Consider the following 17120-nt stretch of genomic DNA (forward strand, 5'->3'; position numbering starts at 1 on the left):
AACCTGCCTTCTCAGGGGAAAATCTGCTGCTTAACCTTTTCAAGCCAACACATCTTATGTACTATGTGGCCTCTGAGTGAACTGAAAATCTAACATGTGACGTGATGCGTCACATAGAGCCTTTCAAAGTCTCTATGTGACAGCCCCAAAAAGAGATAGTGGTCTAATAAGTCTTAGCAGATCTCTGTAAATATATTCTGTATATGAATATGTATGACCAATGACCTAAAATCATTGGCCAGTCCAGTAAGGAATTAGCTTGGAGAGCAGAAAAGGGAATGTAGTTACTGTACTGCAGCACCACTAAATAATTTGCATGTGTAGAAATCTTTATAGGTGTGTATACTATGTGTATTTATGGGTTACGAATATATGTACCAACCTACTGATGGTTATTGTGTGTTATTTGCAAACCACGTCTTCACATGAAGACAGTGAGTAACCAGAGAGTTGCCATCTCATTTAATTGGGCTTTTACTCATAGGGACAAATCTTTGGGCTCATATATCTTTCCTTCACATCCTCATGAGCACAGAGTAACAAAGTAATCCTGTGTGTGTTTGTGTATTTACACACTTCTGCGTGAGTCCTGTTCTTTTCCATGCATGTTCCCATTACGTTTCTATTTTTTTCTTTCTTTTTTTTTTGCACTATACGTTTTGTGACTGCAGTACAATGCAAAGCCCGTGTGTTACCCTTTGGCATTAATTTTCATAGCAGATACAGTCCGGCAAGCCTCATCTCTCAGTTGCTGGTCAAGGGCACCTAAGCACATAAATATAATACACATACGCACACACACGCATTCACTGCTTGGAAGTGTGCAGATGTATTGAGAGATGAAGGAGCAGCTGGTTTCCCCTTCCTAGAAGTGGGGTGACAGTGATTTATAACTGAGGAAAGATCCAAGGGAAAACAGCCAACTACAGGATGTCAAAACAAAGCGAAGATGAGTGGAAGAAAAGGGTGATAAAGAAAAACACATGAAAGAAAGCAAGTGAAAGATGAGAGAGTAGAAAACTTGGTACAATATGAAAATGCATGAGAATTTGCCTTTAACTAATCCGCACATAGGTAGAGATAATATATAGGAAACTCTGGGGTTCACACAACTTGTGGAAATGAAATGGAAAAAGCACACGCAAGAAATAGAAACAGACAGGGAAATGGAGAGGAGAGACAGAAAATCCAATGTTGAGAACACAGTTGTTTTGCTGTCGATTAGTGACATGAGCTGCAGGGCACAAAAGCACTCATAGTACGGAAACTATTGACTTTTAAGTTGGAAGTACTGCAACTTGGCCTATTATGTTCAGGGTCAGACATATACACACAAACATGCAACGGGGAGATAAATCACTCACTGCGGGGCCCAGCAGATTCAGATCTAGACTCTAACTCTGAGAGAAAGTTACTTGTTAAAAAAACAGAAAAGAGAGAGAGAGAAAGAGGAAGGCGGCAGAAGAAAGTCTCTGTGAGCCAGAGAGGCACAGGGGAAGATGGGAAGAAGAAATCTAATGTTGAAATAGCAGATCTCTAGTTTAAGATGAGAATATCACCTGGAGAGGAATACAGACACCCTTATATTGGGTTCTAACTGTGCTGGAATCAATTGCTTTCAGTGGAGAGGACTTCTATCCCTGATGGTTTTATACACAACTAAACGTAAGGAATTTTAAACAGCTAGAACCTGACACATACACAAAAAAAGGGAAAAAGCACAATTTCAAGCTATAGCGGACATATACTTTTTCCTTTAATGCTAACATTAGCATGCTTGGATTTCCACAATGACAATGCTTGCATGCTGATTTTACAGCTGAAGCTGATAGGAAAAAAATAAAAAAAATAAATTCTATCACAATCCTTCTTGAGAGGACAGTCAATGTATGATTTAAATTTCATCAATTTCATCTATCCGTGAGTGGAGAGTTTTCTTTCAGAACCACAAATGTCAGTGTCTTGTGCTAGCTGAAACGCCAGGGGATTACCAACATCTTTAGGATTGATCCTCTGGGCACCTTGGCTGCCTCTACAAATTTGTATCAGATGATATGTCAGTCAATTTGACAGCTGCCAGACATTTCACTAAAAGCAAAAATACGTCTTCCTGCTGGCAGAGCTAGAGGGTAAACCAAGGTGATCAGTGGAGCAATTACAATATATTCTCTGAAGACCACAAATATCAGTCCAAGGGTTACAGCAATCCATCCTGTAGTTTCTGAGATGTTCTGGTTCAGACCTAAGCAGTGGAACAACCAATCTGACCGATACTGACATCCCCAGAGGCAGGTGACAGCACTGCTAATAAATGATGTTCCAGAGCCCCGCCCCCATCTAGAAAAATGACATTTAAGCTGTTGCAGAAAGTTTGATTTAGAGAAGAGAAAAAAGATCAAATCCTACACAGTAAGAGTGTTACAGACAACAATAGCTAGGAGTATATATGTCTCTCCTTACCGAGTTATCCCGAATCTGCCTTTTTTCTTCAAAAATACAGCTGCAACTTATCTTTGCTCTTTTGCTTTTTCATGAGCCCCCACCACTTCAATCTCTTGATCTTAATACTATAAATTTGTAACTACTTTCTTTTTAATAAGAGCAGCATCAATTTTTAAATTAAACTACAAATTGTACCACTCCTGCTGGGTGATAGTGAGTCTCAAATTCGTTAAACGCATCTCATTTCTGACTTAAATAGCTTCCACCATGGCCTCATTCCATAACATTACAGGACTTCTATACACTGGAGCTGCATAACAGAAACACGCTCGAAGCAACCACATTATATTTCTCTGAAATTAAAATGCGTGTGACCAGTTGTGACCGGTGCCCATTTCACTGTCAGCAGACAGCTGAGAGAGGCGGGAGACGAGTAGCTTCGTCTGACTGTCACTCATTTGCATTAGCTTGGATTAGCCTGGGATACAAAGCAAAACACCACTTTCCAATTACAGAACACACGTCCTTCACTTGAGTCGGCCTCACAGGAAATGAATTAAAAAGCCGTGTGAGTGACAGCGAGTCGGAGCTGGATGTGCGTTGTTTGTTACTTAGTTTTACAAACACCCCATGCAGCCTGACCTTGCATGAAAAAAGGGGTCAAATCTAACGCAAGATGCCACATCTATGCAGAGCAACACACACATATGCTTGCAGGGACACACAAATACTGTACTGCGAAAAGTCTTGAGACGAACCTCATTTCTTCATATTTTGCCAGGAAAATGGTAAATAGGTGCAGTTGTGTATTAAACTACTTCTTCAGTAAGATGGAAATAGAGCACATGAGGAAGAAAACAGTGTTTGAACAATTCTAACAAGTTTGAAAGTTGATATTTGGTATGGCCACCTTCATCCTTCGACACAGCCTGAACTCTCTTTAAGCTTTCTCGTAATTTCTTTAAGAAGGCTTCAGAATAGTTCTCCAGGCTTCTTGAAGGACATTTAAAGCTCTTCTTTGGATGGTGGCTGCCTTTTGTTCCATTCCCTGTCAACATGATCCCACACTGCTTAAATAATGTTGAAGTCTGAGCTCGGGGGAGATTAATCCATGACTGATAGTGTTCCACTGTGTTTTTTCTATCCAGGTTTTACAGTAGTGGCAGTGTGTTAGTGATCATCACCATACTGAAAAATGAAGCTGTTGCCAAAGAGACACTTTCTAGATGGAATTGCATGACAGATCAAATATGACTGTACTTTTCTACATTCATAGTTCGACAACTGGCTACAATACAGCCCCAAACCGGTACTGGTTTTATTTTGTTGTATTTATCCACGACATCTTAAAGGCCAGTCCGTGAAAATATTGTCGGACATAAACTGGTCCGTGGCACAAAAAAGGTTGGGGACCGCTGCTATAGACGATGGTTTAAAACTCCACGTAACCTGTTTCCACTGAGTTTCAGTCCAGTTCTCCTATAATTTGACTTTCAGATACTGTTCTTCTGCATTGTTCTTCTGGACTTAACCCTTAACTACATCCTTTAAAGTCTTGTGCACCTGCACTCTTCTATTCAAATATTGGTAACCTGTTCAAAAATTGAAATGGATGCAAGTTAAAGTCATGAGTAAAAAAATTATACAACCAAATAACAAAGAAGAAAATTAGCATTCATAGCCATTAGACAATAGCCCTTATTTGATTTGCCTGTCTCAGATTTGGTTTAATTATTTAGAGAACCCCATAAATGACAGTGAGTTCTATGTATAGAGCAATTCAAGCAAAGTGAAAGGTACCCAGAAGGCAAAGCTGATGTGCTAACATTGATTATTTTCTGTCTCAGTTAAAAAGAAGTCGCCCAGGTAGCGTTCTTCACTGATAAAACTGACAGCGGAGCTCTCGGTGGCATCGAAATTTCAATAATCCCAAAATCCCAAACGAGCAGCAGGGAAGAGATGGCGTTCCCATCCTTTCTTTGTATGGTTAGAGGCAAAACAAAAACATCTTGGTATTTCCTCTTTGGCTCCTAAGATGCTGATTTCCCAAGAAGTGACAGTTGTTTTTTCAGTTTTTCTCGCCCCTTTTTCATAAGTACGACTACTCTCCAAGTCTGTGACAAACAATATATGTGACACTTTTAGAACAAAACGTCTCAACCGAAAAGAGTGTTTTGTAGACAGATTTATCAGGCCTTTCAAGTGAGCGGAGCTCACGGCTCGCAGCGCTGGACAGAGTGATAAAATACTGCGCGCTGACCCAATTGGCACGTTGTGAAATACTGCTTTATTGGTGGGCAGAGAGAAGCTCATCCAGCCGGAAAAACAGCCAGCACAGAACTCTAATAAGCAATTTTCACACAATTCCAAACACAGTCTACACCCGACTGCTGTGTAATAACAACGTGAACACCCCGAGAAGGCATAATTACACCATGTCAAGCTGCAAAAAGCACGGAAGGGAGTGAAGCCATGAGTTGCTGCATTTTATGGCTGCGGGTCTCTTCATGTAGAAACAAGTTAAGAACAAGCTGCCCAATACGGCCTTTAAAGTCTTTTTTTTCCCTCTTTCCAGCTAACTGTGGCCCACCTTCTAATTAAGACGTCACTCTTATAGTTTCTGTTCAGGCAAATAAGTCATGCATTTCATTATGAAAGCTAGTTATAATAAGTACATGCGGTTGCAAGTGGGAAACCAACAAGCTGTTACAGCCCAGTTTACAAGCCAGGGTTGGTGGTGAGGGAAATGAATGGGTATTTCTGGAAATGCAATCACAGCTTGACCCACGACATACAGATCGCCAAGATTCTGCTTTTTTTTTTTCTCCTTTTCCTTTTTTTTTAAACACACTGCACTGCGCTGACATGTTGAGTGAGAGTTCAGAGGCCGAAGAGCCGAGGGTTTTCAGTTTCTCTGCCATCCTCTTTGTTCAGATATGACATGGAAACAGAGAGCCCGTCCACACAGGCCTCTAGAAAGCTGGAAAACCTGCAGAACTTCACTAATTCTTTCCCAGTAAAACATCTTCAACGATCTAAAGCTCCACGCTGCGTGCTCGTGCACGGGTTTGTCCGCAGATGCGCGGAGAAACAGATGAAACAGATGAAACAGATGTACAGCGGACTTACTCGCTGGGTCGTAAGAGCGCAGTCTTGCCCAAGCGGAGGATGACAGCTCCTCGAGGGTTACGGATCTTCTTGACATCTTTGCTCTTGAGCAGGGAAAATCGCCTCACCAGATTAAAACCTGCAAAGGGTAAGGCATTCGTGAGCAGCCACACCAAATAAAAGTCACATAGCAGCTGGTGTGTTTGGAGCTCATCTATTAACCGGTGATGTTGGTCCTGGCGCTCTGGGGAAACTTCCAGTCCTCCACTTGTAAGGACGGGCACTGCACATCTGAAATGCAAGGGGAAAAAAAGAAATTAAAAAGGGGGGTATCTAATAAGTGAAAAACCTCGACACGTACTGTAAGACAAGCATGTAAAGAAGTTGGTTCAGAAGCTGTGTCAAATATAACCTCTGACACTTATTACTGAGTGAAACGGACAGAAGTTTTGTTTTAAAAAAAAGAGAGTCAGCAGCTTCAAACATATACATTTGAGAATAACAGAAATATTGATCTGGTGGAAGGAGAATGGGAGTTGGTGGGGGTGAAAGAGAGTCCGAACGAAAAAAGAAAAAAAAATACAGTGTAAAACACAGAGAAGAAGATGAAATGAGGGCAAAGCTATGCCGAGTGGAACACAAGCCAGCCTGACAGGTTGTCTCGCACCAAGCTTGTCTGTCGCGGTTGCCTCCGTTTGATGGATGTGTTCTCACCCTGTCAGGGGAGGTTGCAGAGAAAAGTGTTGCCTGTCAGAGCGGACTGCCTAACTACAGGGAGGTGGGTGGGGGTGGGGGTGAAACCGGGCAAGCACAGGTAGACGTGGGCCCTGTGAAACGCTATGATCCACCCTTAATTGATCTCTTTGGGGCCAAGGAGCAAGACATACTGCTGGGCTCAGTTTTGAGATTTTTCTTTTATTATGACTGCAGATAATATGAATGCGAGGCCCTGAATTAATACAAAACTACCTCTTTTGCTGATTGGTTTTCGAAATCATTCACGTGTGCCGAAACTCAGGATGAGAGATTTTAGTTTCTGCCCCGTCAATCAGAAGGATGGTCATATTTGACAAACTTAAAGACTATTTTTATGTGACAAAATAACTGTATTCCATTAAAATGTTGCCTTTTTGATATAACTGGACATCTTGTAAGTCCCTATTTAAAAGCGCGTGTAGAGATAAAGGTGAATGACTTCAGAAGATGATGTGCTTTTTCAATCGCTTATTCAGGGAAAAACATCAACAGAAGTAAGACTCTCTACAAATGTAATTACCCCCCCGGCTTTAAAAGCTAGCATTGCCCACTTCAGTAGAAATAACTCTGCGGCAATTTGCATAATTGCACACCAGTCTCTGACACCTTGCTGAAAATATTCTTTCAGCTGCAAGACGTTTGAAGAGTTTCTTTTCTTTGCATATATGCTACTTGCAAATCACTCCATAACATTTTAGCAGCCTTCAGATGTGGCGTTGACTAGACCGTTCAATAAGCCTTCATATGACCAATTACTTGACGGATTTGTTCATGTTCGTTGGCTTGTTAACTCTTTGAAAGGTCCAGTTCAACAATCCAGTTCAAAATTCACCTCGTCATTAATATACCGGGCCCAGGCCTTGTCTCTGAGGCAGAAAAACAACCCCAAGCCATAACATTTCCACCACCATGCTTCGCAATTGGCATGAGGATCTTCTTTGGTCTGCACCACACATGCCAACAACTTTAGAAAAGATTCAGTTATCTAGCAATGTAATTCTAAAAATACAATTTACCTAAAGAACAACCAGAGTTGTCTGCTGACCCTGTAATGGAGCATCAAATCCTGGGTGCCTTCAAAAAATTAACTTTTACTGTCAACAGATTCTAGCAACTGCAAGGCAGAAACTGCAGAGGTGTTATGGTCCAATATATCCATCAATTTATAACACTAAATGGTGCAGCAAGTCAATGTGTTGTGGCGAGTTTCTGCACGAAGAAGTTGTTAAATGTGGAAATTGTGAAAGGGAGGGTTGAAAATGTAATATTGCACCTGATTCATGCAGCGCCATCCGCTGTGTGGCACAAACAGAACAGGCATATAGGTAGCTGCTTGCTGACAGTGTATTGTTTTCACCCTGCCTTTAAGAATGCAAAACATCTTGGACAAGTTGAAATCCCGGTATCAGAGGTCAAGTTGTGAATGTAATAACTCTAGAACAAGGCCATTTAGGATCTCCAATAAATCTTCACTTTCACAAAAGACAGTTGAATTTGTACAGATTATGGCAACAGTTATTTAATTGTAAATGGTTTAATGGTATGTAGGAGCATATAACTAAAGACTAGGTGCTTCTTTTGAGGAAGAGTTTAACTGGAGGACACTGGTCTTTGTTTCTATCACCTAAAGAGAAGACTGAGTAGAGGATTGAAGAAGCTGCCTTTTCTAAAGCCCTGTTAACACCACAAACTATTACTTGGGGACCTCTAGAAACTGGTGATCTTACATTGCCGGTTCTTATATAGTGATTTTCTACTCTACTTGGGTACTTAAAGCTCATTATACAACGTCTCATTCACTTATATATTCATACAAGCACTTTTTCTACATTTTAAGTGCCTTCTGTTTAACATAGAGTCTCTGTTGACTGCATTGGGGGGAGCTTTGGGGTTCAGGAACTTCACCAAGGATACTTTGGCATGCATACTGGAGCAGCCAGGGATCGAACCACCAACCTCAAGGTCTTCGGATCATATTAGTCTTGGGCGAATCAGGATCTCATGTGTTCTTTTTTCTTTTTGCAATCTTTTTTGGTGCTTTATGCACCATTAGGTTATGGAGTCTACAATGGAAAATATAAAAAGGAAATTTTGGTTGACTTTTGGTTTTGCAAATTCATAGAAAGAACAAGTTAAAATATACTGCAAAAGCAGTCTAAAAAAAGTGCCCCAAATTCCTGACTTTTAACTAATTTAGTTACATTTACATATTCCATGCTATTTTGTTACATAAAAATGTTCGATGTATTGAAATCTGGTCAAATGAAATGTACTTGATTTGTACTCAATTTAGACCAAGCATATGTTCCTTAATAATGAATTGCTTTCAAAAATCTCAAAATTATTGCTTCATGCTTATTAAAAGTGAAGAATTTTTATTCAGTGTAGGTTGGATACGTTATTCCTTTGTAGGTAAGGAACCTTTTGCTATCATTTAGGAAACTCAACCATTAATATAACACAAAGTTCAATTTTCCAGAGCTGCACAACAAACACAGATGTAAGAGTTTAATCACATTAAACAACACAGGAATACTAATCTTGTGCAAATAGGGCTTTACTCCCTGGAGTCCTAGGGAATGTCTTTTTGATGAAATGGGCAGAGCGCTTCAGGGAGTATTGCCTTGAAGCGTGCAATCTGAAGATACTGTGTATGTTTCCAAGCAAAATGCAGTTTTATCAAGGCTCACAGCAAAACGGGGTGAAATAGAGGAATATAATTCCTCGAATAATAACAACCAACCAACTTTAATCAAGACCCTGGAATTTAATTTCACGGAGGCCAGCTAAAAAAAAAAAAGAGGAAAGAATTAAATCCCTTTTAGCTGTTCATCACTTTTTATCAAGATCATCACTTTACGCAGTGCAGTTTTTTGCCCAATTTTGGTTCCAAAATACAAATGACTGTACTGCAAAGCGCAGCACATTTTGTCCCGTGAGCCCCCACCAGTGTGTCATTTTCTTATTGCTGTCAACAAATACAAATCAAGCCGTGGAAAAGAGATGTCATGCAGCAATGTTGCGGCACGCTAAGAGAGGCTTGAGATTAAAAGTAAAAGAAATCAGACGTGTTGGACGTGACTTCCGAACAACGGATCCGGTGGAGAAGGTATCGAGCGCTGCTTTAGAGTTTTCTCAGCCCTCTGATGTTGTCACTCATTCTTAAATCCTGCCTTCGCGCCCTCTCTCACTCGCACAGTCACACATGCTGTATTCATAATTTGAATTCTCCATCCTGAAGCCTAATCTGCCAACTCAGCACAAAGTGCAATGTGCAGCCTCACAAGCGCACACGCACACACACGTATCCACACACACACAGAAAGAGTGTATCTTTATATCTCCCACTGAGAGTTTTTTTTTTTAAGTCAAGACATGGTATGATCTGCTTTTTGTTGCTGCTTAGGCTGCTTTCTTCCCCCCCACCCCTTTTGCATTTTGCGTGGGGGTTGGTTTCATCACTGCCGCAGTTCCATCAGAAGGAATACAGATGAAGGCTTTGTCAGGTGTGGAGTGGAGAGACCCTGGCTGCAGGCAAACGGGCAGCACAATAAAAAGTTAAACAGCACAATAGAGGAGAAGGTGGAGAGATGAGGAGGGAGGAACAAAGGAGAGCAGAGAGAGAAAAAAAAAGAAAGTGGAAACATAACAGGTAATGTAAGGTGTGAAGTGTCACTTCAGGAAAAGCAACTTACCCCACAACACCCAGACCAGCACTCCCCAGGCTATAGTTTGTTTTTTCTGAGGTAAGACTAAGAATAGCTGACTGCATTATACTGCAAGATAAAGAAATCAAGTTTGAAGAGGCATCTTTTAGGATTAAAAAAAAGAAGCTTTTATCTCTCCTGTGACAATTTTAGGATATCTAAGCTTCATGTTCATGCTCAACTTTCAGCATGCTTAGGGCACAACAGCCTTCAGCAACTTAGAATTTGAGTAAAAAGAAACTTTAAGTAGAGCATATAGATTAGAGATGTATAGATTTAACGTGCTCGCTTCCAACCCTGTCCCTCCTGGTGACTCCCACTACAAATCTTAGCATCTTTAACTCTGCCACCTCCACTCAAGCTTCTGTCTTTTTGTCAGTACCACTTCCAAATTCTCTCTCACTCTTTCTGCTATTCGTCTGCCGCAAATCAACCTCAACACTCATCTCCACCCACTCCAACCTGTCTGCACTCTCTTCTTCACCCCTCTTGTGTGCTGTCAATTGCTTTGAACAGTTGAAGCTAGGTATTTAAACTCATCCACTTTCACTACCTCTACTCCTTTTTTCACCATTTCCCCTGCTTCCCTCCCACATGCGCATTCCTCTTTTATCCAGTGCATACCTCCACTTGTCCAGGCTCCCCCTACTCTCACTACAGGTCATGTCAATGCCATCTGCAAACATTAAAGTCTGCAGAGACTCCTACCTGATCTATTAACATGTCCAACACCTCTGCATATAAGAAAGAGCTCTGAGCTGATACCTGCTATAATCCCATCCCCATCTTCAACCTGTCACTCCTACTGCACACCTCACTGCTGTCTAGTTGCCCTCATCTATATTCTGTACCACCCTCACATACCTCTATACCACCTCTGACTTCCTCATGCTCCACCAAAGTTCCCCTTGAGCCATAAAGACAATGCACCTCCTTATGAACTCTGTATTTTTTGATCAGTCATCATATCCATAGTGTTCTTTCTTAGCATGAATTAATATTATTTATATGTTAGCAAACTAGGGCTAAGGCACTTGCAAACAACTATCATGACAGGTTTCTGAATTATCGACATTTCACTATACTGCAAATTGACTATGTGCACGTTAGCATATGCTACTTCCGGTGCGGAAACTCCTGTGGGGAGCTTTGTTTCCGGTGTCCTATTCGCGCCTGGTTTACGGTCCAAAACAAGTTAAGCAAATGAATGAATCAAGCGGCGATTTACATTTCTATAGATGTCTTGGGCATTTACCCAATATATCTGCAAATGATGTTCATCGACTTGTCAATATTTTTCCCCGCACCTCAGAGCAAAAGAGAAAAGGGATTCAAATGTTAGATTTCTCAGCTGTCCCTCGTTTATTGTGGGTGTTATGTTCTAAAAATAACCAGCGATAGGTGAAATCAAGTAGCCAATTTTATTTTTGGACGGTGCAAAACGTTTCGTGGACATCGTGGACATACAGCACTGCACTTCAGAGTCACACTGCTAGCGATCGATGCAGCGATTCTGTACTGTACAGGAGAGACGTCACGGAGGAGATCGTCTGCAGCGATCAGGACACAGGACACAGGACACAATGTGACATAAAAAAAAAATAAGCATGCAAACTTGCACTAAAAAAAACGCGAAACAGCGAGGTGAAAGGTGAACCGCGTTATAGTCAGGGACCGCTGTAATTTTGAAGGTAAGTCACAACATACCCTTCGTAAATACTAATGTATAGAAACCCTTACCAGCAATCGTTCATTTTTTGTGTGGCTTTTTTCACGGTTTGTTAACATGCTGTGTAGGTGTGTACTTGACTAGCTGATATCGACTTAACGGGGGAAACATCTGGTTTGACTATTCTTCACCTGTAGTTTGAATGCTGAACATTTGCCTGTTTAAATCATAAGACCAGTCACTATACAGAGATGTGCTTCTGAATGTGGACGATGTGTCTTCTGCATGCATTTAAAGATGGCGCCGGTGAGGTCGGCTGCCGTCACGACTGCTCCGACCACTTTTTCTTTGTCTTTGTTTTTTAAGTTAGTTTTCAGCGTTTCTAAATCGGCAAAATCATCACCATTGGGTACATTAGGTATGACAGTGACACTCTTGTTTCTATTGGTTTACAATGTACTCACAATTCGAAGTCTTTAACTCCGGATCCGAGCTGGCCGAGTGAGATCTCGAGGGAGAACAAAGGGAAGCGGCGGCGGCCTAGAGGGAAGCGAGCCGGCGTCAGGAACAGGCTGAGAGCTCGTGCACACCGCACACCTCTGCCTAGCATCCTGCTCGCCAACGTCCAGTCACTGGAGAACAAGCTTGACGACCTCAGGGCCAGGATAAAGTTCCAGAGAGACATTCGGGACTGCAATCTCCTCTGCTTCACCGAGACATGGCTGAACCCAGCGGTGCCGGACCACGCCATCCAGCCGGCCGAGTTCTTCTCGGTTCACCGCATGGACAGGACACGGGACTCGGGGAAGTCAAGGGGAGGCGGCGTGTGTTTAATGGTGAACAACAACTGGTGCAACAGTGCGAACGTTGTTCCTCTCACACGCTCCTGCACACCAAATCTGGAACTACTGTCCATCATGTGTCGTCCTTTTTATCTACCTCGGGAATTTACATCGGTCATTGTAAGTGCCGTTTATATTCCACCACAAGCGGACATGGTCACCGCCTTATGCGAGCTGCATGAGGCACTCACACAGCACCAGACACAACACCGGGACGCTGCGCTTATTGTGACGGGGGACTTTAATAGCGCCAACCTCAAACGCGCAGCGCCGAACTTTTATCAACACATCACCTGCCCCACCAGGGGTGAAAGGACACTGGACCACTGCTACACTACGGTCAAGGACGGCTACAAGGCACAATCCCGCCCCCCGTTTGGCAAATCTGATCACGCCGCCATCTTCCTCATGCCAAAATACAAACAAAGGCTGAAACAGGAAGTTCCGGTTCAGAGGAAGGTCGCGCGCTGGACGGATCAATCGGTGGCCACGTTACAGGACGCACTCGATGACGCAGACTGGGGCATGTTCAGAAACAGCTCCGACGATGACGTCAACGTGTTTACGGAAGCGGTTGTGGGATTCATCGGGAAACTAGCGGATGATACCGTGGAGACAAAGACTATCACAACGTTTCCCAACCAGAAGCCGTGGGTGGATAAAACCATCCGCGACGCTCTGAGATCCCGCACCGCTGCCTACAACACGGGACTCATGACGGGGGACATGGACCCGTACAAAGCCGCGTCATATAACGTGCGGAGGGCGGTGAAAGAGGCGAAGCAGCGCTACGGGAGGAAACTAGAGTCACAACTCCAACAGAGTGACTCTAGGAGCCTGTGGCGGGGACTAAGGACAATAACGGACTATAAAGCACCAACAACCGGTATGACGAACGCGGCCGTGACTCTGGCAGACGAGCTGAACACTTTCTATGCTCGCTTCGAGGCTGCAGCTAAGGTCTCCAACAATGCTAGTGTTAGCGGCGCTAACGGCTGCAGACAGGAAGATACTGCCAGCACCGGAAACGTGCTCGTCATCTCCGAGCATGAAGTAAGGAGAGCCTTCAAGAGAGTGAACACCAGGAAAGCAGCAGGACCAGACGGCATCCCAGGTCGTATCCTAAGAGACTGCGCATACCAGCTAGCTCCTGTGTTCACTGAGATATTCAACATCTCTTTATCTCAGTCGGTGATCCCCACATGCTTCAAAGAGTCCATCATTGTTCCTGTCCCGAAGAAACCCCACCCTGCTTCTCTCAATGACTATCGCCCTGTAGCCCTCACCTCAGTAGTGATGAAGTGCTTTGAACGCCTGGTCAGAGACTTCATCATTTCTTCACTACCAGACACACTGGACCCACTACAGTTCGCTTACCGTCCAAATCGTTCCACAGACGATGCCATCTCTCATCTCCTCCACACATCACTCACTCACTTGGACACTAGAAGGGGGAATTATGTTAAAATGCTCTTCATAGACTACAGCTCTGCATTTAACACCATAATTCCCTCCACACTCACCACCAAGCTGGAGCATCTGGGACTCAGCTCATCTATGTGTCAGTGGATCTCCAACTTCCTAACTGGCAGACCACAGGCAGTAAGGATGGGCGGACATGTCTCAGCCTCCACCACTCTCAGCACTGGAGCCCCCCAGGGGTGTGTTCTGAGCCCCCTGCTGTACTCTTTGTACACATATGACTGTGTGGCCACTACCAGCTCCACCACCATCATCAAGTTTGCTGACGACACTGTCGTGGTGGGCCTGATCTCTGATAACAACGAGACGGCCTACCTGAAGGAGATTAGGAATCTGGAGAACTGGTGCCAGAGGAACAACCTCCTTCTAAACGTCAGTAAGACAAAGGAGCTGATAGTGGACTTCAGCACTAAGCAAGAGAGGAACTACCAGACCCCCGTCATCAACGAGTGCCCAGTGGAGAGAGTGGACAGCTTCAAATACCTCGGAGTTCACATCACGCAGGACCTGTCATGGTCCTGTCACATCAACACCGTGGTGAAAAAGGCCCGACAGCGTCTCTACCACCTCAGACGCTTGAGAGACTTCCAACTGCCCTCCAAGGTGCTCAGGAACTTTTACTCGTGCACCATAGAGAGCATCCTGACGGGAAACATCTTAACCTGGTTCGGGAACAGCACCATGCAGGACAGACGAGCTCTACAGAGGGTTGTGCGATCAGCTGAGCGCACCATCCGCTCCGAGCTCCCTGACCTGCACTCAATCTACAGCAGGCGGTGCTGGACCAAGGCCAGGAAGATCGTGAAGGACCTCAGCCATCCCAACAACAGACTGTTCTCTCTGTTGAGGTCAGGAAAGCGATTCCGCTCCCTGAAGACCAACACAGAGAGACTGAGGAGGAGCTTCTTCCCGCAGGCGATACGGTCTCTCAATCACACCACCACACAGTACTGACCCACACATATGGTTCTTACACACACACTGGACTTTCTGGACTTTGGTTTTGCACAACACTGGTCACTATATTCTTCATTTCCGGTTAATACTTGTACAGCTGCTGTTATTGTGTATATATTTATTTATATTTAGATTTCTTCATACATTCTTATATAGTTCTATATTGTGTATTGTGTATTTTGTTGTACAGTTATTTTATTTTCAACTTTAATTTATATATTTATCTTTATCTTATTCTTCCCAGTTAAATTTACCCTTCATTCTAATTTGTGTTGTACAGTTATTTCATTTTTAACCTTAATTTATATTTTATTCCTTCCTAGTTAAATTTACCCTTTTTAATTTTTCATATTTATTTCCTATCTTATTCATAGCCTTTTCCTTTTTTGTTCTCTTTAGGTCACGAGCAGTTGTCCAAGCATTTCACTACATATCGTACTGTGTATGACTGTGTACGTGACAAATAAAATTTGAATTTGAATTTGAATTTGAATGCAGTGATGCAGTTCTGCTTGTGTTGAGTGATGTAAACAACTGATCGATCTAAACTCTTTAAACGTCAAAATTGATCATTAGATTTTTTATGACACAACAGTAGTGAGTGTTCCCACCTTCTGCTCTTTGTAACTTAACGCGATCTTTCCGTTTTCGAGTTTTGGACATGATTTTGGAGTATATCTTCGCAGTAGCGATTGACCGCAAAGTAAAGCTACCAGAACTGTACAACCCTACATCCGGTCTCAAACCAGGAAGTTAACATTTTCTCGTGCACAGGGCCAATATCCGGTTGTTCAGTGATGACGTGACGAATCCTACTTCCAGGTCTAAAGTAGTCTGCGTTTAATATGACTTTTGTGTTGTTAACATGTTTAATGTTATGTATTTTCTTCTATTTGATCTCAAAAAGCTCCTAAAACAGTCAGTGATCACTGTTGACCTCCCTCGGCTTTTATTACCGCTAATCATTTATTTAAGCTCAGTTTTTAAAACCTTAGGATGTAGCTACAGCCCAGCCCATGCAGCAGTATATGAATGACTAACCTCGTATTGTGGATGGATTATCTCAGTTGTTCTCCTGGCTGAAGTTTGGTCCTTTTACAGCATCCTGCCATGCAATTACATTTGTTCCTGACCACCGAGAACACTCACGTTAACTTTTATCGAGTTGTCATAAATGAGTCTCCAATAACACCAGAAAAAGTCGCCAGATTTGTCGCTAGTCGCTTTTTAGAAAAAAAGTCGCTATGGGGGTCTGAAAACTCGCTAAATATAGCAACAAAGTCGCTAAGTTGGCAACACTACCTCGCCCTATAGGTCCTAAACAAGTAGATCAAATCACCGGTTAGACACACATACAGAAATTCTTTGATTTACTAGTGAGGGATTATTAGGCTAATGGATAGGCTAATTTATGGATAGCTCTCTAATAATAAATTCAGTATTCCAGATAAAAGGATGAGGAGTGGGAATGAATTCTGTTATTTTGAGGTAACTAGTTAAACATTATTGCTATAAATGCTGTGCATACTTTTTAAACTGTTTGATCTGTATTTTCACTCAAGGAAGAAACAAACTACTTCCACATAACTCAAAGGATCGATGATTTTTTAGTGGACTGTAGCATACTCAGGCAGTTTGGCAGTGGACCCACTACGGAAGTTGAACCCCATTTCTTCTCAAGCTGTGATCAAATGAAAGCATTTGCTTGTTGACAAGCTAATTAGCACAGAGTATGACTGCCACTCCAGGATCCTGCTAGTAGCTGCATGTAGTCTTAAAGAGATTGGATGGTCTTGGCTGGGTTCACTTCCTCTTTGATGGGTTGTGTTTGAGCCTTGCCAAAGCAGGTAATGATACTACACTGGCAGTCACAGAGCACACTGCTGAGCGTGTTCCCCTCAGGTCTCCGCATTGCCAAAAATAAAAATTCAAGACATGTAAAGGTCTTTAGTGAGGTAAAACTCTATTTTTTGATGTATACATGCTTACATTTAGCTTGGAGGCTTAAAAAGTACAAACGTGTCAGGCAAGGATCACACCTGGATGATTTAATGTTCCAAATATACAGACAGGGAGAAAATTCAAACGCAAGTTTAGGCTCATACCCTTGAGGCATTCATTATGACACGGAACTATGCGTAAGTACATAGTTATTCA

General features: G+C 42.7%; 1 protein-coding gene across 6 annotated transcripts in view; it reads right to left on the reverse strand.

Moving 5' to 3' along the window:
• col16a1 (collagen, type XVI, alpha 1) overlaps positions 1-17120 on the reverse strand; it is a 91796-nt gene that overhangs the window by 64959 nt on the left and 9717 nt on the right. For all 6 annotated transcript variants that reach the window (XM_080864069.1, XM_080864066.1, XM_080864067.1 and 3 more), the window contains exons 3-4: positions 5773-5841; positions 5572-5689 (exon numbers count right to left, since the gene is read on the reverse strand). In XM_080864069.1, coding sequence (XP_080720195.1) covers positions 5572-5689; positions 5773-5841 — 187 coding nt within the window. The remainder of the gene's footprint in view (positions 1-5571; positions 5690-5772; positions 5842-17120) is intronic.

Source organism: Rhamphochromis sp. 'chilingali' (genome assembly GCF_963969265.1).
Source record: "Rhamphochromis sp. 'chilingali' genome assembly, chromosome: 17".
NCBI lineage: Eukaryota > Metazoa > Chordata > Actinopteri > Cichliformes > Cichlidae > Rhamphochromis > Rhamphochromis sp. 'chilingali'.